Below are 22,854 nucleotides of genomic sequence, written 5' to 3'. Positions count from 1 at the left end.
CCCTAAATTCCCTAAAAATCCTTAAGTACATTTTTTAGCCGTGCTAGCAGCATAGCGGTCGATCAGAGTGAAATATCTCAACAACTATTGGATGGATTGTCATGAAATTTGGTACAGATATCCAAGGTCCCCAGAGGATGAATACTTAAGACTTTGTTGAAATGACTGACCTGACTTTTTTATCTTTTTATCCAATACTTTGATTTATGACCAAATACTTCCAGTATGCTCACACAAACACACTGAAGTAAGACAGTGAACATGTTAAACATAAACCGCTAAACATCCAGTAATTGTCATTGTGAGCATGTTAGCACTTAAACGCTACCATTTAGCTCAAAGCAAACACAACATCACAGAGCTGCGAGTGTGACTGTGGTCCTTCTTGTTTTCTATAATAAAATTTTGTTCTAAATCAAGTTCAAATTTACCACCAATTCCTTTAAAGTGTAAAGTTACACACCTAATAAATATTTTACTCTCAATATAACTTCTAGCATAAAAAGATATATCTTAGATGTATTAAAACCAGATAATTATGCTCACAAATAGTGACTTTCTGAAAGCTTCAGTGTACTGTGTTATGTAGTTATACAGTGATACAGTACATGGACACACATTCACAAACATCATAAAAGCACACACACACTAAGGCCTAACAATAAAGTTTTTTAAAAAAAGCTCAGAGCTGATTAATTGATCATATGGATGATGCTAGTTGTGATTGAGGAAAGACAGCTCAGCGCTCTGATGGAAAAGAGGAATTTCTTTGCAGTAACTGTTCAGTAGATTTGGCTGAGATGAGGAAAGACTAAAGAGAGGAGATAAGATTTCAAAGCTTCTCTAGTATTTCTATTTTTAAAGAAAGTCAATATGCCAGTAAGACAGGAGAGATCTTTCTTTTCTTTCTTCGTCTCACTTTCACCCACTGCTCTTTCTCTCTCTTCCTTCTTTCTCCACTTTTACATCACTCTATCTGTTGCTCATCCATCTTTACACGGACTCTGTCTCTTTAATTTGAATCCTGCTTTATTGTCATTAAGTTTAAATTCAATACATATTGATTATAATGAGGAAAAGTGTGAAACAGTAAATATGTGTTGTAAGCATGAGTCAGTGTGTGTGTGTGTGTGTGTGTGTGTGTGTGTGTGTGTGTGTGTGTGTGTGTGGACCCTGGGGATCTGATGCTCTGTTCTGTCTGTCACAGAATCAGTAAATCAATACCTCCAACCTCAGCACACCAGTGTCCTGTGAAAATGAATTGGCTTTATTGGCTCTAATATTGGAGCTCCACAAAGTGTCCCAGCAGTTCAGCAGGTTGGTGAGCGTCTGCTGTGTTTTGGTTTTAATTTGACTCACAGACTTTTTAGCACATTTTACTATAAAATTTAAATATACTTTAACTGCTAATCATTTTGTAAACTATGCTTAAAACTTGCATTGTGTAATCTATCAAAGGGATCTGTGTCAGTTACAAGGTAAATAAAACCAACTTTTCCATTCAATCTGGAATTACAACTGCATTACCAGAATATAAAAGCAAACAAAATGTTCAGTGTGTTGGATTATACGACTAAAGCAAGTTCGCTAATTGATATTCAAAGCTTATGGAAATCAATGGAGGCTGTGTGGAAGACAGGAAATATACACAAAGAGTCTGCAGCCATGTTAGCAGCTCTGAGAGCCTGCAGGCACAGTGTTGCTTTGAGCTACATGCTGTTTATCATCATTTACCATGTTTACCATCTCACTTTTCTTGTTAGCATGCTAACATTTGGGATTTTGATGGGAATGCCATTAGATTTGCAGGTTAATAAACCAAAGCATTAGATAAAGTACTAGATGAAAAGTTAAGGTATCATAAAGTTGTTTATAGTCATTCTGAGGGGGGCATGGATGTACCAATATATCAAATTAAATGGCAGGCAATTCAATAGTTGCAGAGACATTTCACTAAAACCAACCAATGGATCACCAAAGTCAATGGGATCCATCATCTGGGAACCATGAATGACTGTACAAACTTTGTATTAGTCCATCCAAGAGTTGTTTAGATATTTAAATCTGGACCAACTGTCTGACACTGCCAGTCCTAGAGCCACGTCAGCCATGTGACTAAAAATATGAAACTCTACAGCATACATTCAAAAATGGTCAGCCTTAGTGTGCAGGCAATTTGTATTTCAGGAGCCAAAACTTAACAATAATCAGGGCAAGACAAACATCCTCCATCACGACTGGCAGGAGACCTCACTGTAAACAAGTTCAAAGAAAACTAAAATCCCTCTTCAGCATCCAAACTGCAGGAGTAACTGATTTCCTCGCTTCTCCTTTATCTTCACTGTCTTCAGATTAAAAACAGGGAGACTCTCTCGGATGTAGCAGCTCCAGGTAACAACACGAATCCGTAAAACAACCTGATTTTGACATCTCAGGTTGCTGAGATGAAACATATCTAATTTCAAATAATCAGTTTCTTAAAACAAAGCGAAAGAAGGCAGATTATTATTATGTTTTGTCTGCAACACAAAGGTTAAAGGTTGCGAGAAAGTCTGACATTAATGACAATAGAAGCATGTTGATCACTCTGAATGGATGCCAAAATCATTAAGAGAACGTACTTACAGGTACTTATCAGAACTTACAGGTTTTAATTATCAAAGTAGAAATAATTCTGAGTATTTGTATTTGTCTTGGGTTTTCTTTGTTGGATAATTGCCAAATATTTATCTGTGTGTCACAATTCATCCAGTTACAATTAAAAACCGTTACTCCTGCTTCTGAGAAACTCCTCTAAGCAAACAAACCGTGTGTTTTTACTGACCGACTAACTTCTGCTGGCTGCCAAAGAAACAGCACTTCTGTCTTTTTTCCCCCCCTGAGGCTGCAGCAGACTAAACTGTGTAGTGACCTGAGCGGTGGTCACAGGGTGGGAATGTTTCTGTGTCCGATGTGTGAGTCCAACACAACGGCAGGGATTTCCATCTGGGTTAGTGCTGCCAAAAAATCCTCCTCCTCCTCCTCCTCCTCCTTCTCCTCCTCCTCCTCCTCCTCCTCTTCCCGCTGCTGGCCCCTGGCTAGACCGCTGGCAAAGCCCCACTTCCTGAATCCCCGTCTCCACAGCAACGCTTCTAGGAAGAGGTTAAAGCCTTCCCAGAATTCTCTGCGGTTCTCTGGTGTATGGTTGTGTGTTTCAGTCTCTCGGTTCTTGTGGTTGTGTTTCTGCGTGTGTGTGTGTGTGTGTGTGTGTGTGTGTGTGTGTGTGTGTGTGTGTGTATAAGTCAGTTTCCCTGCTGCTTGCTCACAGTGAGTCAGTGCCACTGCAACTAGCGGTTTTATAAATAGGGCCCGAATGGAAGCTTCAAAGCCACACCGTGTTATTACAGCTCTGTGAGGGGAAAATTAGACCTCTGAAGAAATAAAAAAAAAAAAAAAACTACCAGCAGAAACACTGGTGAAGGAGTGTGAGACAAAGTGAGATCACTTCCTTTCACTTCTTCGAAACCCCTGACAATGTGTTTTCTCTGAAATTATTTTTATTGGCCTACAAGATATCAGAAAACTCTAAAAAATGCAGATGACGTTTTTTTTTTATACTTGACGTCTTTAAATTGCTTGTTTTGTCAGGCGAGGAGATTAAGTGTATTATCATAGAGTGAGTTTACTGGTGCACTAGTATCCTGGTTATGTTTTGCCCATGTAAACACCTTCTCCCAGTTCTGAGAAACCTGGATATGCTACCTGGAGTGTTCTAATAGAAACCAGGATACTGTTTCACGTAAACACCTCATCCAGGTTTTTGAACAGTCTTCGATGGTACAGAAGATAGCGGCTGAGACGGTGAGTAATCGAGACACGACTGATGATTAGAAGCCTGGATACTGTTAGAATTGTGTAAACAGGGATATGAATAACCAGGTTTCTCATCTTCCATGTAAACACCGTATCCCTAATATGATCAAAACAAGGATATTAGTGCGCATGTAAACGAACTTATTGAAAACAAAGAAGACCATTCACATTTTAGAAGCAAGTACAAGTAGATTCTGGTCATTTTTAATTGACAAAATTACTTAAGCTAATTCATTTTCTGTCCATCCATTAATTGACTAACCAGCTACTTGTTTTAGTGCTCAAATTATTATCATTTTCTCTAATATTATTATTTTTTCAGTCTTTTAGTTAGACTTATTTCTTCGCCTGGTTTCAGCCTTATTTATTTTTACTGACTAGGTGATTATTTTCATTTTCAGGTAAAACTTTTGTTAGTTTTTAAATTAATTGTTTAATCTGTACTATGTAACAGAATTGTGAAAAAATGTCTTCTGCTTATTTTGTCCAACAGTCAAAAACGTAAAGATATTCAATTTATAATTTTATAAAATGCCAAAAGGAGCAAATCCTCAAATTTGAAAGGTTGGAATTGGTGAATATTTCATTTTTTTGCTGGATAAATGACTTAAATGATTAATTTATTATCAAAACCGTTGTTGATTACTTTTTCTGTCAGCCAAGTACTCAACTAAGACTTAGTGTTGAACTCGTTGACTTATATTCAACACACAAAAATGAAGATATACTGTATACAAGCCAGCATGCAACAGCTCTTACACACACACTCACACACACACACACACACAAACACACACACATATAAATGCCGGGATCTTGGCCGCTGCCTCTTCCTCTGACAGCGTGCAGTGGCTGAATCAGACCATGCAGGGATGCTGGATGTTTGTCTGGCCTGATTTATAACTCACAATCCAGGGTTTGCATTCACACTGTTTGCTCCCACAGTTTAGCCTGAGTGTGAGGAGAAAAAGCGCAGGAGTGACATGAAACAGACGGAGACTTTGACAGAGATGTAGCGGTAGCAGTTAGAAATCCAGGCAACGGAGTATGAAAGAGGAAGAGAGAGAAAAAAAACAAAAAGAAGGTCAGGACAGAGACAGAGAAAGAGAAAAGCAGACATTTGAAGAGTAACGGCCATAACTGCCAGTGCATGTCTTTGTGTCATTCCAGAGCAGCATTCCTGCACTCCAACAGCCACTGATAGGAGTTTCACTGACATTCGTGCTCAACCGACAGATGTAATGCTCAATTCTGCATCATAAACTCCTTGCTGAGCTACCTGAGCAGAAAACTTATATGATATACAGATGTTATTACACAGTGTACATCCAGAACTGGTGTTAAACCAAAATCTGTGACCCTTCAGATTCTGTGACAGCAATAAATGGACTAACTGGTCCTATTGACTGGTCAGGTGTTATGGTTCAACAGAACTATTGGCACCCAGTTTCTGCTATTCTGCAGTTCTGAAAATTTGCGACTATTTGAATTCTAACAAGGCACCATTTTTGGTAACAGTTCTAAAAAATAATATACGAGATCATTACATAACACTTTCCAGTGGTACTAAAGCCGAAATTCCTACTCAGGTCACAGAATCTTATGATTCAACATTTTGGGAAATGCACGTATTCGCTTAACCCGGAAGTGATTAGCCTAGCTTAGCATAAAGAATAGAAGGAAGTGGAAACAGCTAGCTTGACTCACTCCAAAGTTCAACAAATACACTTTCCAACAGCTCTAAAGCTCATTAATTAACATTACATCTCAGTTTTTAATCCGACCACAAACAGAAAAGATTTCTCGGACGCACACAGAGACTTTGTCTCCACGTCTCGTTACTACTAACTCAAACAGTTTCAGCACGTAACTCTCTGTAAACCACAATTTTCCTATTTGGATTTTTTTTTTTCCGTTTCTGTGTACGGACTAATCAAAGATATTTGGTCAGCATGGGTGCTGGTAGGTGTGCTTTTGAACTGACAGAGCCAAGCTAGCTGTTTCCAGTCTTTAAGTTAAGCTAAGCTAATAGCTAACTGTAGCTTCATATTTACAGTAAAGGCATAAAAGTGGTATCAATCTTCTCATCTGACTATCAGCATGAAGGAGTATATAAGTATATTTTCCAAAATTTCAAACTATTCCTTTAACTTGATTATCTAACATTACTTTATGCTTTTCTCTTTGTCATCTTATTATCCTCTAATCTTGCCTGGGTCACGTTTCTTTATCTTGAACTTTTAAATCACATACAGTATAAAGGTTTTGAATCTGCATTAACTGATATTATCACCCTTTAAGTTGATTTAGCGAACTTGTTTACACATCCAGCAGTTATGTGACAACAATATCATTGATTTGGCATCTTGTTTCTGGCCACCTGTGTAATAAGCTTGTTTTGATCCACATGAACTCCTGTGGGAGGTATTTGGCTTTTTAGCTGCTAAATGTTCCACCACGCTTAACAGCTAGTCGCTAACTGTGTCTGATTGGTGCTGGGCAGGTACTGTACTGTGTTTAAATGTGTTTTTTGGTGTAAACAGCTGCCTGCTGTGGATCTAAAACATAACTAATGAGAGCAAAGAGACTGAACCAAAACAGTAAAGCTGCAACAGATAAAGTAAATAAAACCAAAACATTTTGCTGAAAGATGCAAAAATGTTCCAAGGAGAACTGAAGAGTTATGTAATAATTCTCTGTGGGTTCATCACTATGAGGGACCCCTTTCACATACAAGTAGTGAAGTGATTCATTGTTGATATAAATATATAGAGACGGGTGACGAATTAAAGAAAAAAACTGGTACAGGTCTGAATGCTTGACCCCTACAGTGAGGGGATCCGTAGGCTCTGTTATGCTTTGGGGGTCATTTTGCTGGTATGGTTTGGGTCCACTTGTCCCCTTAGAGGGAAGGGTCACTGGTAATCAATACAAAGTTGTTCTGAGTCATCACCTTTATCCTATGATGAAACATTTCTATCCTGATGGGAGAGGTCTCTTCCAGGATGACAATACTCCCATTCACAGGGCACGAGGGGTCACTGACTGGTTCAATGAGTATGAAAATGATGTGAATCATATGCTGTGACCTTCACAGTCACCAGATCTCAACCCAGTTGAACCACTATGGGATATTTTGGACTGACGTGTTAGACAGCGCTCTCCACCACCATCATCAAAACACCAAATGAGGGAATATCTTTTGGAAGAATGATGTTCATCCCTCCAGTAGAGTTCAGAGACTTGTAGAATCAATGCCAAGGTGTACTGAAGCTGTTCTGGTGGTCCAACATCTTACTAAGACACTTTATGTTGGTTTTTTTCCTTTAATCTGTCACCTGTCTGTAAATCAAAGCTGCTTTAAGCACAGTTGTTACATTAGATATTTAAAAAAATATACGTTATTTAATCAGGAAGTCACACTGAGATTGAGATCTCATTTGCAAAGAAGACCTGAGTACAGAGCAAAAATATTGATAATGATAATAATGTTTATGGTAATAACATAGAAATACAACAATAAAATAGCAGAGATGTAAATATACATTCATATAGACAACATCAATAAATGCATCATTGGTGTAGGTATAAAAAGTCACACCTAAAATCAATAAAACCTCTAACCAAATTTTTTGAATTGCTGTATCGATATCAGTGAATCAAGTTTCAGTCTACTCTGTAAATTATTCCAGACGAACGAGGCAAAATATCTGAAGGGTGTTTTTCCAAGATTAGTATTTACTGCAGCAACATATGTGTCATTAAAAGTGTAGATTGTAAGTTCAATATGTCCAGCTTCCCTCGAAACGCAGCTCCAAGCCATGATGAGTAACACACTGACTGAATGGATAAATAAACGGCGAGACTCGGCTCCCCCGCACACACACACGTGTACATACATCCATACACAGAAAGCATGCATATACTGTATAAACACACACACACACACACACACAGACAAACCGGCCTGGCAATAATACTCACTACTCAGCATGAATGGACAGAGAGTGAGATGTAATTAAAGTGAGAGTGAAAGAAGAGCAGCAACACTGGAGGCAGAGTGAGACAGAATAAAAGAGACACACTGAAAAAAGACAGAAAAGTGTGTGTGCAGAGGTTAACAAATCACCAAGGACAAGATAAGAGTGAAGAACAAGAGGAGCAAACAGCCACAAAGGAGTCGGTGGTGCTGAGCTTTTATTAGAAAAATACAATCATGTGTCATCTTACACACACATACACTTATCAATAATTACAGCTCAGCGACACCATAAAGAAAAACACAGTGGAGATAGGAAATCTCTGTGTCTCTCTGGGTGTTTTTTCTTATTCTTTCACTCATGATAAGATGCTGTGTGCATACAAAACAGCTGCAGGGAGAATAAACCGACACCAGGACTCTTGGCGAGACGGCAGACAGACAGAGCGAGAACGGAGGTGGCGGTTCGGCGTTTTACAAAAGGAAAGCGAGACGATTTTATAATATGAAGATAATGCTGAAGTGATTAGTCTATTAGCAAATAAAGAGAAGATTATTTGATGGTTTCTATTATCAATTTAAGTCATCTATCAAGCAAAAATAACCAAACATTTGCTGGTTCTGTCCTCTCAAATAGGCAGATTTGCAGTTTTTCACAGTTTCATATAGTTGTTAATTAAATTTCTTTTGGTTTAAGACTGTTGGTCGGACAAAAAAAAAGCTATTTGAAGACGTCACTGTTCACTAATTACACTAATCTACAGACTAGAACTGATAAACCTGACAAATAGTTGTAGCCCTTCATGTAAACAAAAGAAGAGACTTTCCCCCCTGTAATCATGACCTCTTTATCTGTTTCTGATGACAAACTGATTCAATTAACAAAAGAAAGAAGTGCCCTGTTTCAAAGAACATGATGTCATTTGCACAAAAAAGGGACTTCTGATTAAATTAGATTACAAACATGCCACATAACAACAGTGCACCTCTTTATCCCTGTAGCATCAGAGACACATTGGTGCTTTCCACCTCTATAACTACGGTAGTAAGGGGGTGTGTCTGTGGCCTGTGCAGGGGGGAAAAAATGGTATAATTTAGTCAGTACAGAATTGAAATGTAGTATAGTGTAAATAGGCTCTTTGTGGCTCATGTCAGATCGAGAGAACAGTAAGGCTGCTAGCTGAAGGTCCAACATAAGGCTGGATGGAAGAGTTTGACCATCTGGTACAAAGCGGCAGGAGGGAAGCCCTGAATCTCTCTCTCCCTCTCTCTCCGGCTGCACCTTACATGATATTACTGAGGTTTTCCAGACAGACAGACAGACAGAAAGCCTGCAGTGATGGAGCCCACTGGGGATTCATATATACAGCAGGTGGAGGTGATGATGGAGGGTTTTTAATCTGGATATAATTGGCTGCAGGGATTGCACAGATCAATAAAGACAGCCTCTCAGGGGTGTGTGTGTGTGTTTGTGCACATGAAATAGAGCTATTACTGCAGCTACATGCATGTATGTCACCAGTCTTTTTTTTTTTTTTGTGCACGCATTCCTAGCTTTCCCTTTCTCTTTGAACGCGAGGAGGGGGGGTGGTGTTTGCATGAATGGACATCAGAAATGGAGACCAAAACGCGTTGTGCACGCAGGCAGGCAGGCAGGCAGGCTGCAGACTGGAAGCACGGGGCTCTTTGTCCACACCGCCCTGCTTGGAGGCATAACACCAACTAATTACATTTATCCATTTGTGACTGCTGACGAAGTGCAGTCTGTAGACTATGTATACTGCTGCTGCTGAGTCTCTCATTAGTGGGAAGAACCTCGGCAGCCTTCTCACGACCCAGAAACCCTCTCGGACTGACTGGCCGCTGGTGATTTCCAGCCCAGCCCTCCAGCTCAGAGAAATCACGAGCAATGTGTGGTTAGAAATTGGACGTTTTCAGGCAATAACACACTATGTTAGATTATTATAGTGAAACCACATACAGTACGTCTTTTAATGAATGTCAGTCAACGTAGAGCCACGATCAACATGTTATTGATACGGCAAAACGAGCAGAGACACACTATAATGCCCAGATCAGCATATTAATATCAATAAATGTTGGATTAGGTTACAACCCTAATTAAATATAATCCCTAAATTGATGTTGAAGTGTGTCTTTTGGGTTTAAAGTGAGAATAATATTCATTTTGGAGGTGGTTGTTGTCATTCTAATAATCCATAATCGTATTGATAAATAATTAATATCATCACCTGACTCGACAGGTGTTGATAATATGTGTGAGCGATGATTTCAGCATGCACTGCTAAGTAAAGAGTTGAAAACACCAGCTGGCCGCAGGAGCTCCGGAGCCGCTTACCTTCACCGGGCAGCAGCGGTCCTGCAATCCGAGCACAGAGCGAGGGAGGCCGGGGGGATGCTGCCGGCCGCTGCTCCCTCTCCTCCGGATGGAAGGAGCGACGGATGGATGGATGAAAGGGTGGATGTTTTCCGCTCCACCGATCGGGGGTTTCTGTCACCACGCTTCCTCCAAAAGCCGACACACACACACACACACACACAGCCAGAGATGAGATGAGGCTGGGAAGAACAGCAGGCAACGTGATCCTGAATGGTAATGGCTGTCCTATTCCTCCTCCTTTCCCCCTCTCTCCTCTCGCTCTTCTCCTCTCGCCTTCAACAAACCCCCCCAACCAGCCCTCCTCTCTCCACAACACAGACACACACACACAGACACACACACAAACACACACACTCACTCTCTCTTTCTCTTCAATAGGCAGTTTTCACAGCTCCGACACTTAACCCATGTCTATTGAGAGTGTTAAGTGTCGCGGAAATTGAAATTTCGGTTGCACTCCTGCGTCATCCGTGGCTCAGCAGCACAGCCAAACGCAGGCCGAGACGCACACTCAGACTCACACACTCATACACACTCTTTTTCTCAATTTTGAGTGGAAAAGGGGGGGAAAAAAGGGCGTTCACATTGGCATATTTGGAGCGGCTGCTCATTCACATATATTTCAGGATTACATAAAAGAAGGAGCGCTGGATCTGATCTGCGCTTTCACATCACATGAGATAGTATTAATCTGGGTTTTTATAATCCCCCCCCCCCCCAACACACACACACACACACACACACACATACACCAACTCATCCTCCTCCCCCTTCCTCAAACAGCTGGAGGAGGAGAGGGAGTAGCTAAAAAAGTAATTGATTACAGCTGGAGAGATAGAGAGGGGAGCCGCTCCCAATCAGCAGGGAGATGATCTGCCCAGTTCGGGCTGACTTACACATTTAACCAGAGTCCCAGACTACCAAGGGTGTACCGAGCTCCTTGTGTGCATGTTAATACATTTGTCATTTTAAGTGTAAATTGTATTATTCCTCCTGTCTTTGATATTTACACACCAAACAATTGATGATAGGTTGGATACAGGGCAAACACAGGGTGGAGTTTAGTGATTTTGGGGCCCTGGGTGAAGCAAAGACTGGGGCCTCCTGGATCTCAACGCCCACCTGTCCTTTCTTTAAAGCTGCTTTTATTAACAGTGGAAAAAATGTGTCGCACATAGTGAGTAAACCCACGGGAAATCACCCGACTCCACAGTTCCTCTTAGCTTTATCAGTGTTTTTGCATCTTTAATCTCATTGTTTGGTTTTACGACCCACAGCTACACTAGCAAGGGTTTCCATCCAAATGTAGTGCAATCTTGCCAGAAACTCAGCAAAAGAAAATTCAATCCACTGGCTTTATATTAGTAGGTGAAGTTGGGTTGTTGAGATAAACAGCTGGTGGCCACTGCAGAATAAGAAGGCGCCAGTCAAAACCTCAATCAGTGAAAAACAATGTAGAAAACATTATATTTATGTCTGTTTCCTTCATTACTTTGAGGAGTATTACAGTCTCTTCATCGCTCCACACAGATGTGATGGTTTCGTCTCTTCAGTAAGACATTTAAGTCACATGTTTCTTGTACGTCGTGATTTATTCGATAAGTCTGTTTTCATTACAGTTTGTCACATTTTGCTTCTATCAATACAAATAAAACTATTTCCATGTTAGCCAAGATCAAAAACATTTATGTAATATTTCAGGTTAGCTACTAGCTGGTGAAGATAGTGGAGCATTTAGCTGCAGAGCCAGACATTAGCCTTCAGTAGTTGGTGGAGACCAAAGCAGAGCTAAAAGAGAGTCGATATTAACCTTTTTATAGACATTTTGACATGTCACATGTGACATTTGACATGTGCTACCACTTAATAGAGGTTTTTCTGGCTTCAGTTGTCTTTTCATGCTTTTGTAATGTGTAAGATGATTTAACTGAGCCCAGATTCAGCTCAGTTCTTTTCATAATATTTGTATTATGAAGAGAAATATATATTCAATATACTGACATACTGAAGTGGAACTATTTATACTATTTATATTATGAGTTAATAACCATGATTGTGTAAAACTTTCTCTCATTTAACCATTTGGAAATTTGTTTTAAGATCATCATTTGTAAGAGTAACAAGTAAGAGCAGAGTACAAGTACAATATGTGTGCAGTAATTTCCACTACAGAGAGGTTTTTGTTTGTCTGCGTCATTGAGGCATTAAGTAGCTTTTATTCTTTACGTCTCTTGCGACAAAAGAAAGTAAATGAGCTTCAGGTCACGTGACATTATGGAACCAGAAGTCTGGCGTGCAGAAAACACCTCAGAGTCTGATTGGAGAAGAGATGTTTATCACGTTTCACGTTTAATGTTTAATGTGAAATGTTCTTATATTAGTTGATGTGTCTTTTGCAAGCCTGTCTGGCACTCAGGTTGATGAAGGCACTGGGTCAAACGGGTATCACTGGAGGAAAAGCTGCGTGTATGTTGGGGGTTGTGTTGGGGTCATCGGTGTCTGGGCTCTGTTGCAGGATAATCCCGAGTCTCTGCATCTCTCATCCTCCAACCATCGCAGAGAGCAGAGAAAGAGAAAGTACTGCAGGATTATCTGTTTTGCTTCCGCTTTAGTCAAACAGCAGCTAATGGTCTGACCGGCTACATGAACTGTTGGCTGCAGTGACGATAAAGAAGGGGTAAAGTTCACTACTTTCACTGCCGATTGTTTCGTTATCTGTTAATTATTGAACAACGCTGCATTGATTATCCTGCAGTATGAAAAGTTGCATGCCCTGACATGTATCTAGCGGTCAGTAATGATCTTTTGGCCAGATTGAAAAAGGCTGTGAACCCAGACAAAACTTAATTTACCCAATTGAAACCATGTGATAATGTGAGTCATAGATTTACAGTTAATATTGTATAATGTTCTGCAATGCAGCCACAATTATCTCTAAGTTTCAATTTAATAAAGCCAATTAAGATTTGAAGAGGACAATGAGGCGACTGCCTTCAGACATAAACTTATGGGAAAACTTACTCATTGACACATCAGCACACACACACACACACACACACACACACACACACACAAACTCAAATACCTCAGTGTTTAGTTTAATGGATCAGATTTTAAGACGTGACATTTAGGTTGTGGAAATACCGCCCAGGGGCCACTTGTCTGTTTCTGTTAGTGTCAAACATCCTTCGACTTCAGCTCGGCTTGATATGAACAGTTTAGGCATTTAGCTCATACTTGCACTAGTTTGATCTGAGATGCAGCTTCAGTACTTGTTCTCAAACTCAAAGAGAGGACTAGACAGGAGCAGGAGATGATTCTGGTAAGTTATGAATGCACAACAAGCTTAGTTTTTAATTTGTTGTTTCTTACACACTTAACAGTTTTCATCCTTTAAGTTTTATCTGATAACTCAAGTGAAACAACCTATAATCAGGGCTGGAGCCAGGACTTTAGAATAATGGACGTTTTAAGTCCAAATAGGAAATTGCAGGACTTGCCACCAACCAAACTCTGTAAACTTTTCTGAGTATTAAACATATCCTCTGGTCTTTGGCTATTTATGTATTTCTAATGGAGAATACTAAATGTGCCTAAGAATAGTCAGATTTATTCTAAATATATGATAATAGCACAATGAATAATATACTTCTAAATATGGTATAATAGCCCAAGAATATTATACTTTATTCTTAAGCTCAACTCTCTACACATACAAATGAATTTGGGAACTTCAACCTGGAGACTTTGAACAAACATGATTAAAATAAATGCAGCCACAAAACCGTAAAGAGCTTTAAATTAAGGTGTTCACCACAAAAAAAAGCAGAAATGTTGCAAAATCTGAGATTACATAAAGGCTTCAAACTCTGTGAATCAAATTTCCCTCCTGCTTTATGTGGTCTTGGCGCCATCCTGTGGCGGCTCATTCAGCCCTTTAATCCCATCAGTCAGATAAACGCTGGTAATTGAATCGAGGATGTCAAGTAGCATCCATTCATATGTGTCTCTCATCGGAGTGGTCCAGCAGCCCCCTCGGGAGTGCTTTTCTCACTAATCTGTTTAACAATTGACTACAATCAGATCAGCAGGTTAAGAAAATAGACTGTAGTTTAACTTCGATTTACAGCCGAGGCCGAGCTAAACACACTGAACAGACGACTACAACTGGAGAAACGGTATTAAATCATTCACCAAAGGTCATAAAATCAGCCGTGGAAAGATATTAATATGCGTTAGTTTGCTGCATATCATCACACACAGGTTGACTGGTTTGAATTGTTTTTATAATGAAAGCTTGGAGCGTTTGGACCATTTAGATTCTAATCAGGATAATAATTAACAGTTGACACCTAATGATCCACATTCATTTTTGTGATCAAACAAATAAAACAGAAAAAAACATATATGATGTTTCTACCTTATTACAATGTTAAAATTATTAAAGTAATAAACATTTACAGATGTTAAAATAATACATTTTCATACCTATATGACTGCAAATGTTTACACAGAAGTTATATTATTGTGATTTGTTTTTTTTTTTTTTTTGGTGTTGCTTCTTTATTGTTTGAATTTTGTGTAGACCTCATTTTAACTGTGAATCTGCCAAACTGGATTATAATTATGAATTAAAGAATAAAGAATTAAGATCTACAGTATCACAGACTGAGTTTTTACCACCTTGGAAAAAGTGTTTTTTTAGTACTGAGTACTATATTTTATACAATATAGTATAAGTACATTAAATCTTTCAAAACTATGTCAATGAAAATATTTTTATGCTGATTTAACCTTCAAATCTCCTCAATTAATCATGTTTTTATCTTTTTTTTGAGTTGAACAAAAATCACCTTCCTGTTACCACAGTATTATTACTATTAACTATTTTCATTTTTTATGTCTGCACATATCTCAGTACACTAAACATAAAGAGAAAGAGAAGAAGAGATAAAAAAGAAAAGACAAGAAGAAGTCAGTGAATGATAACATTTATTTGAAAACTTGTACAGGAGGAGCGGAAATACTTATATGTGATTTACTATACACAAGAGCAGAAGTGCGGACAGCTTTGTGTTCCCTCATGGTGACTGGTCTGTCTTGCCTGAGTGGCAGGCGGGCGGCGTGTAGGTCCCCTCCTTCACCATCTTGTCACGCTGCTTACGGATCTCGTACAGCCTCTGGTGCTGCGGGGAGGAAGAGGAGAAGAGGAGGTGAGTGGTGAGGAAGAAAAGACATTAACAGAATCTCTGACATGTTTTTGTCCTCAGGAGGATGAAGTCAAAGATGGAAGTGATTTTTCTTCTTCATGCACCACTAGTCACAGATCCTTTTGCTCTTAAAGAACGCCGCCCTCTCTGAGTTTACATTCAGCTTATTTAGTCTTCAGCTGATCTGCAATTCACGACGGACCCTGAATTTGTCTTAGCTGACATTCATCCTCAATCAGCACTTCAGCCTGCTTCTTCTCTGTCATGTTTTGAAAGAACGAGACGTGGCTAAAAAGCAAATCGAGGCGTCTGGATCCCGGCGAGGACGTTCCTGCTGCTGCAGCACATTCACAGCGAGCAGCAGGCGGTGCGTCTGTCAATCTCTCCTCTGCTGACACACACACACGCTGCCGTCAAGGCTGACCGCAGTTAAAGTCCGACATTATTCAGTGAATTAGATGTGGGTTTTCTTTCTGAAAACACTTGTTATTCATTTCTAGTCTTTTTTTTTTTACCTTTAAATGTTTTTCTTTATTCCTTCTAGATATATGCTACTTTCTCTTCGTCTCTACCATCCATCACCACCTAATGCTATTCAAAAATCAATTTAAACATCACTTAGTTTAACAGAAATACCAACTTGTTAAATATTAAAGCCACATAAGAGCTATAAGCCATTTGGAGGCAATTACACACATTTTATTTAATGTGCGGAAGCTTGAAAAACATCAAAGTTGAAGGACTAACAGGTGACCCAAAGGCAGACACAGAAAAGCTTTCATGTTTTAGAAACTTTGTACAGAGCTTATGAAGAGCTGAGTCATGGTGTTATAACATTAAAGCACCATAATGCAACTAAGCTTCTTTGACACTGACAGACAGAAAATAAATCTTTATGGTAAAAAAAGGGAAATCTGTTTGTTTATTTGTGTCAAAAATAAATTCACTCTGCTTCAGTCGTGTACAGCACTGAATGTTTGCAGTTAGTTAAGTAACACTACACATCCAGATTTTACTACAAAGATTAATAAGAGTCTCTCATAGACATAAAATTAAAGACAGAGCAGCGGACGGTGCACAGGGATTAATAACCGTTCATCTTTTTGTTCTGACACTGTGGTGACATCTCGGGAGGCCGACAAGAGAAAAACTGATTTACTTTACAACAGATCAAATGATGAAAAACAGGCGCCGCCAAGGACGACCAAACCCACAAGTCACAGCGTGCACTGTCATTGCCTGCTGGCAGATGATAGTGCGTGAGCTCTGTTCCAACATGCAAACAAGACATAATATCTATAAAAAAAAGAGCAGTCTAAGTGACCTTTACTGCAATATCTGCCCCCCGGTGTCTCAAACAATGACTCAGCTTTGCTAAAAACATCATATTAATATGATCACAGTCTGGTTTCTGACTCTGTGTTACTGGTCTGTTTATTTAACAGACTGGTGTTAGATCAGCGCTCCTGTTTTAAGGTATTTTGTGAGATTAAAACCAGAAACTGTTAAATGCACACAGATGTTGTTGAGTAAGAATCTGTTCAAAATCTTTTCAAAGGTTCAACTTTTACCACAAACCAAATGCAACAACTAAATTAGGTATTCTGAGAGATTCGGGAGCAGTTTTATCATTTATCATTCATCAATCTCACCGTCTTCTGCCTATGCATGCACTCATAGAAGTCCTCGAACTCCAGCTGGCATTCCTTCTTGGCGCGGGTCTGCCCGATGCCGTGGGCACATTCGATCCACTCCTTCTCGAAGGCGTGGCAGCGAGCCGCTCTCTTGTTGGGCTGCGAGCCGCTCTGCAGCAGCATCCAGCGGTCCAAGTTGATGCCGAGCCGCGACTGCAGGTCCACGAAAGGCATGGTGCTGATGGAGGGGGGGACAGGAAGAAAACAATGACGACCAAAACAGGGTGTAGTGGAGGAGACAGATGAGGGGAAGGCAGTATAGAAACAAATTAGCCTAGAAAATCTGGCCTTTCATAGGTTGAGGCGTGGTGATAGCTGACGAAATGTTTGGTTTGTCCACAATCATTTTTACTGAATAAATGAGCTGTGTTGATTGGTTATTACACTGATAAGAAAACCTCAACCAAGGCAGTGGTCCACCACATACCTGTAGACTGCAAAGCACAATATTTTTTAGAGTGTAGAGTAAAAAAAAAAAACAACCTCCATAAAGAAAAGTGCTCAAGACCTGTTTGAATACCATACAGAATGCAATTTAACACCTGTTTCATGATCATTCTGTCAAAAATAAGGAAGTATGATGGCAAACCAGTAGGGAGGATAGGGCCTAGAATTTGTTATTATTATAATATCATAATTTTTCAGTACTTTCCCAGCAGTATATAATTTAATATAATTAATTAAATTAACATGACCTACAGGCAGAAAAGTGTCAGACAGCTAGTTAAAAATTATGCATTTATTAAAGTTCACTTGTGTTTATAAACTTGTAGTTTATAGATGTATAACATCACCTGACAGCCAACAGAATCAGAAACAAAAACATTGTATAACCAAGAATACTGGTGACGACAGGCAGAAGAAAACATTCAAGACTTCTGTGAATTAAATTAAAGACTTTTTAATACATTTTTAAGGCCTTTTTTTTTGGAGGAAACTAAATTCAAAGCTTTTTAATATTTTTTAAGACCTGCAGATACCCTGAACAGCTGAGTAGAAATGAAGACCCACTTCTCTCTCACATGGTGTGGGGCTGGCTGTTCTGGCCTTTAAAGACATGTGATCTTTATCGTTTAAGCTTGTTTTGGATTTATGATCTTTTTTTTTTTTGCTTAATTTCAAAACAAAACAACTTAGCAGCTGAATCCCTGTCGGCATGAACTGAACCACACTGTAAAAAGCTAGAGCCATTTTAAAACATCTGCTTGTAAAACTGTTATTGTTGTGTTTGTCCAAATTAGGCCTTATTCCGAATGTAGCATTTTACAATTAAGACATGTGGGACATGCTGATATTATCCAGGTTTTAGGAGCATTCTTTGGACATGTATACAGCGCATTCGGAACATGTGTCTCAGTTGGGGTTTTTACCGCAGTTTGTGACACACGGCCTCTTGCCTGTTTACAGTCAGCTCTGTGTGTTGTAAACAAACCGACTAGCCAACAGTTTGCAAGGTTGGGATAGAGATGCATGACGGGCTGGTTGTGTAACGCACCCCTGCGCAGGCAAAATGACATATACTGGAGGCACGGCAGGCAGACAGAGGAGAGGAATGAGAGGAGAGTGGAAAGCTGCTCAGGGCGGGATAGAAAAACAGAGCGTGCCTTCTCGGTGACGGGGACGGAGGGGTTTGGTCATTATCCTGACATACAGCCATGGTCTGACGGTAATAACTCGGTGTGACGCATCAAAAACATTCAGCAGTGTAGTAAACAACATGGGACAACCTTGGTTCTGGATGTGCCTGTAACTATAAATTTATAATACCAGTCAGATCTGTATCTCTTATAAATATCAGGCATCAGCTCACGAATGTTTTTCACCTCACTGGTTTACTTCACTGCCTGCGGAGATCTTGTTCCCACCGGAGCAGAGTGAAACCCTGAAAACCCTCTGCATGTAAACACGACTATTAGTGGAATATTCAGTTTCATTAGGAATGTAAACAGCTCAGTAGGAATATTGTCTTTTTTGGAATAAGGGCAAAAACCAGAATATTTTGTGCATGTAAACACAGTCACTGTCCGAGGAAACACAAAGAGGGAATTTGATGCTAAAAAGACCGTAAATGTGGCAGATATCCACTTGATATGACTAACTCAGATAAACTTTTAAATGCATTTTTGCACAAAATGACTGTGTGGACACACTGTGGATTTTGGCCTCCATCACTTACATTGTAAGTGTATTATGAAGAGATCTTCTAATGGTCAGTATGAACAGGAGGAATGATTACAGCAAGAAAAACATGTTTCAAAGTTCATTTGGTCACCTGACTGTTGTTTTAAGACAGACTTGAAAAATTGTGAACCTGTCCTTTAAATAAAAAATATCTTAAACATATCTTTAATATACCTTGAAATTTAAGCATGACACATGATAAAACACTAAAGGTTAATTATTTGTTTCAGTCTAAACAACATCATAATAAGAGGAAAAACTGCTTGGACAGATGCATACATTTTTAAAGGCAGATGTAATCATAAGTCATTATTAAAAAATAAATATGATAAAATATTAAATACATTCACTCATCCCCACTGTTTTACTGTTTCCTTTCACAAAATCACCTGTTTTTAAAAACACTGATAGACATCTGACATCATCTATTTAGCTGTTAGATCCAAAAGAATCAAGTTTTTTGTAGAATTTTACTATTTGGTGACTCGGCGACGCTGTAGTTAGCTTCTGATCTGGAGTCAAGGGGAAAGATTAGGGAAAAATAAATATTTGATATTTTGCACCACTTACACTTATGAAAGAGTTTTAGACATCGTAGCAAAAGCCTCAACACTGTTCAAACCCACATACAGATTTGTGAAACCTTTATTTTGCTTATCAAAACAGAAAAAGGGGAGATTTCACTGCTTTTTTTCCCCATCCAGTCCACATTAGACCAGGTCCAGATCAAAAACCACTATAATCAGACGTGTCAAATCTGGACTAGATTACCATGTAGACTCCAGAGACTCATTAAAACACATTTTCAGATCTATGAAACCTTTATTCTACTTATGGAAACACAAATATTGGCGATTTCGCTGTTCTTTTCCGCCCATTCAGAACACATTAGACCAGGTCCCGATTAAAAACCCATATTAGCTTCTGATCTGGACCTGGTCTAATGTCTTCTGGATGGGGAAAAAAGCAGTGGCATCGCCCTTTTTCATTTTCATAAGAAATATAAAGGTTTCACAAATCTGAATGTGGGTTTAAACAACGTCAAGGCTTTTGCTACGATGTCTAACATTCTTTCATCAGTGTAAGTGGTGAAAAAACAGAGAATTAGACGCTAAATATCATTATTTATGTTTCCATTAACTCAGTATCAGAAGCTAACTTCAGCATTGTCTCATCTCTACTGTTTTTACCACTTCCTTTCACAAAATCACTTGTTTTTAATAACACTGATAGATATTAGACATTATCTGTTTATTCTTTTGCAGGATTTTACTATTTGGTGACTCAGCTATCATGAAACTCACGAACAAACATTTTATCCCTTATTACTTTAGACTAGCTTTAAGATTAGCCAGTTAGCTTCCCGTAGCTAACTACCACCGAGCCAGCAGGCTACGGTTTCCTGTTAAAAACACCCCAATGTGAAAGCTTTACATCGTTAATTTAGATCAAGCAGTTTGCACAAAAGTCGTTTTTGTGCGATGAATTTGTCACCGGGTCAGATCTTTGTTAGCATGTAAGTTAACGCTGTTTCCCCTTCAATGACAGCCTCCAGACGGCTCTCATTTAGCTATAATTACACACTGACGCTATGTTTAACCGTCGAAGTAATTTTAGGATATATCAAATCAGTCAAAGTGCTGTTTAATTGCTGAAATTATACAGAAAAGTGTCTAATTTTACCGTGTTTCGTAGGAGTCACTTTAACCTTCCTTCGAATCACACGTTTTGCTTTACGGCTGCCCAAAACACGGCCGTAAAACAATACATTGTGTCGTGAAGACTTTCTGCATTCATCACATTAACGGAGCTTTACGGCCGCCTACCGGATCAGACTTCAAAGAAACAATCAGTAAATTAAAATTTAAGTGAAACCATTTTTTCTAGGTAGTAAATTAAATGACTATATTGTATGTTTTCCATTACGCCTTCTCAAGCAGATTTTTATTTTCTGTTTGAATAAGTGAACATGAAGTATATTCTTGGGAACAAAATGCCAGTGAGGTTCACAAACAACACATAAGAAATAGAAAGAAAATTAAATAAAAATAAAGAAATTATAAAACCTACAATTAATAAAAAATAGATACCTAAAATAAATTTTAAAAAGAATAGAGTTATATAGAGACATTAAAAACAATACTCTCATTAACAGTGTTCAAAGTCTTCTTATTGCTGCAAGATTTAATGTAAGTACTGCTCACATTCTTTATGAAAAAGTGAGAAGAGAGGGTTTCTTTGTTTTGTTGGTAAACTTACTCTTATAAATATGAAACTTATAAGATAATTATAAGATCGATGATGTAAGCTTGTTTCTCATTCTTTCTGTTGTAACTTAAAAACCTAAATGTTCATATTTATACAATAAAGCATAATCAGCCATAAATGTAACATTAATAAACTTAGAAACCTCTTGCTACTGTATTTTAGTGTAGTAACAATGCCAAAAATAAATGAAGCACAGTTTCAATGTGCAGAGCAAAATGAACATGATACATTAACATCATTCTTACATCTTTTAAGAAAAAGCAGATTTACTAAAACAAAACTGTCATAATTGCCTCATTCAATGATGATATTAATCTCTTCTGCTCCTCATTATATACACTTCATGCTAATAGCACTTGTTGAGCTGATCCTGGTTGATTGCATATTCTCCTGTTGATTGATATTTTATAATGTGTGACCCCTTCATGTCTTGAGCGTAAATATTTATAAAGAATGGTTTCCTCCTTATGGCTCATTCTCCCAGTGAAAACATGCTTTTTATTCTGCATAGATGCTTTCTTGTTTCACTGTCATCCCAGAAATTTTACTACAAATTTTGCATATTAACATACAGTAAATTTAAAAAGTTAACCTCAGCTTTACTCAGTGGAACTTAAATAGACAATATGCAGTGTTCATGACCGTTTGGCTTGTAAATTCACATCTTTAGAGCCTTCTACACCTAAAGGAAACATATAAACTCTCAATATAATATGTGAACGATTTTAAATCAAATGTTTTGTCCCCATAGAGATTTTCTGGAGTTGCTGCTTTTTCATTGCTGATCAACTATCAGAACCAATTACAACATTATCTGTGTGGCTGTGAAGAGTTTTTGAGGTATATTAGTTTCAGTTGTTTTAAAAATTTTGCATTTTTTCTTCACAACCTCAATAACTTAAGATTTCTTAAGGATTTTTTGTTTTTCATCCAACTTAAAATTGTGACCGGGGACATTTCATACTGCAGTATTATATTGTAATGTGTAATTATAATATTATACTGTATTATTGCCCACCAAAAAATTAAAAAAAAACATTATTTTTTTACTACTGTGTACTTGTGTAAAATCTGCACACATTTATGTCAATTTTCAACAAAACATACTGCAACATATTTTTCCTCAATATACTGAATTTCTGTAATTAAAAAAAAAAAAACAGTTTTGCGGCTGCAACTGACACATCTAAAGTATCTCTAAAATTATTTCTCTCCAGTGGTTTCTGTCAGCCGCCCCAAATTTTCTTTATCACAGCAGAAATTTTGACT

The 22,854-nt window shown here is 38.5% G+C and overlaps 2 protein-coding genes across 12 annotated transcripts in view; both read right to left on the bottom strand.

Annotated features, from left to right (window-relative positions):
• macf1a (microtubule actin crosslinking factor 1a) overlaps positions 1-10,747 on the bottom strand; it is a 243,463-nt gene extending 232,716 nt beyond the window's left edge. For all 11 annotated transcript variants that reach the window (XM_044335220.1, XM_044335221.1, XM_044335226.1 and 8 more), the window contains exon 1: positions 10,191-10,747. The gene's annotated coding sequence lies outside the window, so the exon portion shown is untranslated. The remainder of the gene's footprint in view (positions 1-10,190) is intronic.
• Positions 10,748-15,207: 4,460 nt separating this feature from the next.
• On the bottom strand, positions 15,208-21,109 carry ndufs5 (NADH:ubiquinone oxidoreductase subunit S5). Its single transcript, XM_044335293.1, has 3 exons — positions 21,001-21,109; positions 17,095-17,314; positions 15,208-15,418 (listed from the first exon to the last, which is right to left on the bottom strand). The coding sequence occupies exons 2-3, from the start codon at positions 17,308-17,310 to the stop codon at positions 15,314-15,316; spliced, it is 321 nt and encodes a 106-aa protein (XP_044191228.1). The 5' UTR covers positions 17,311-17,314; positions 21,001-21,109; the 3' UTR covers positions 15,208-15,313.
• Between the last annotated feature and the right edge of the window lie 1,745 nt (positions 21,110-22,854).

This window comes from Thunnus albacares, chromosome 19 (genome assembly GCF_914725855.1).
Source record: "Thunnus albacares chromosome 19, fThuAlb1.1, whole genome shotgun sequence".
Lineage (NCBI taxonomy): Eukaryota > Metazoa > Chordata > Actinopteri > Scombriformes > Scombridae > Thunnus > Thunnus albacares.
The sequence above is the reverse complement of the archived record's forward strand: the minus strand, read 5'-3'. Positions and strand labels throughout refer to the sequence as shown.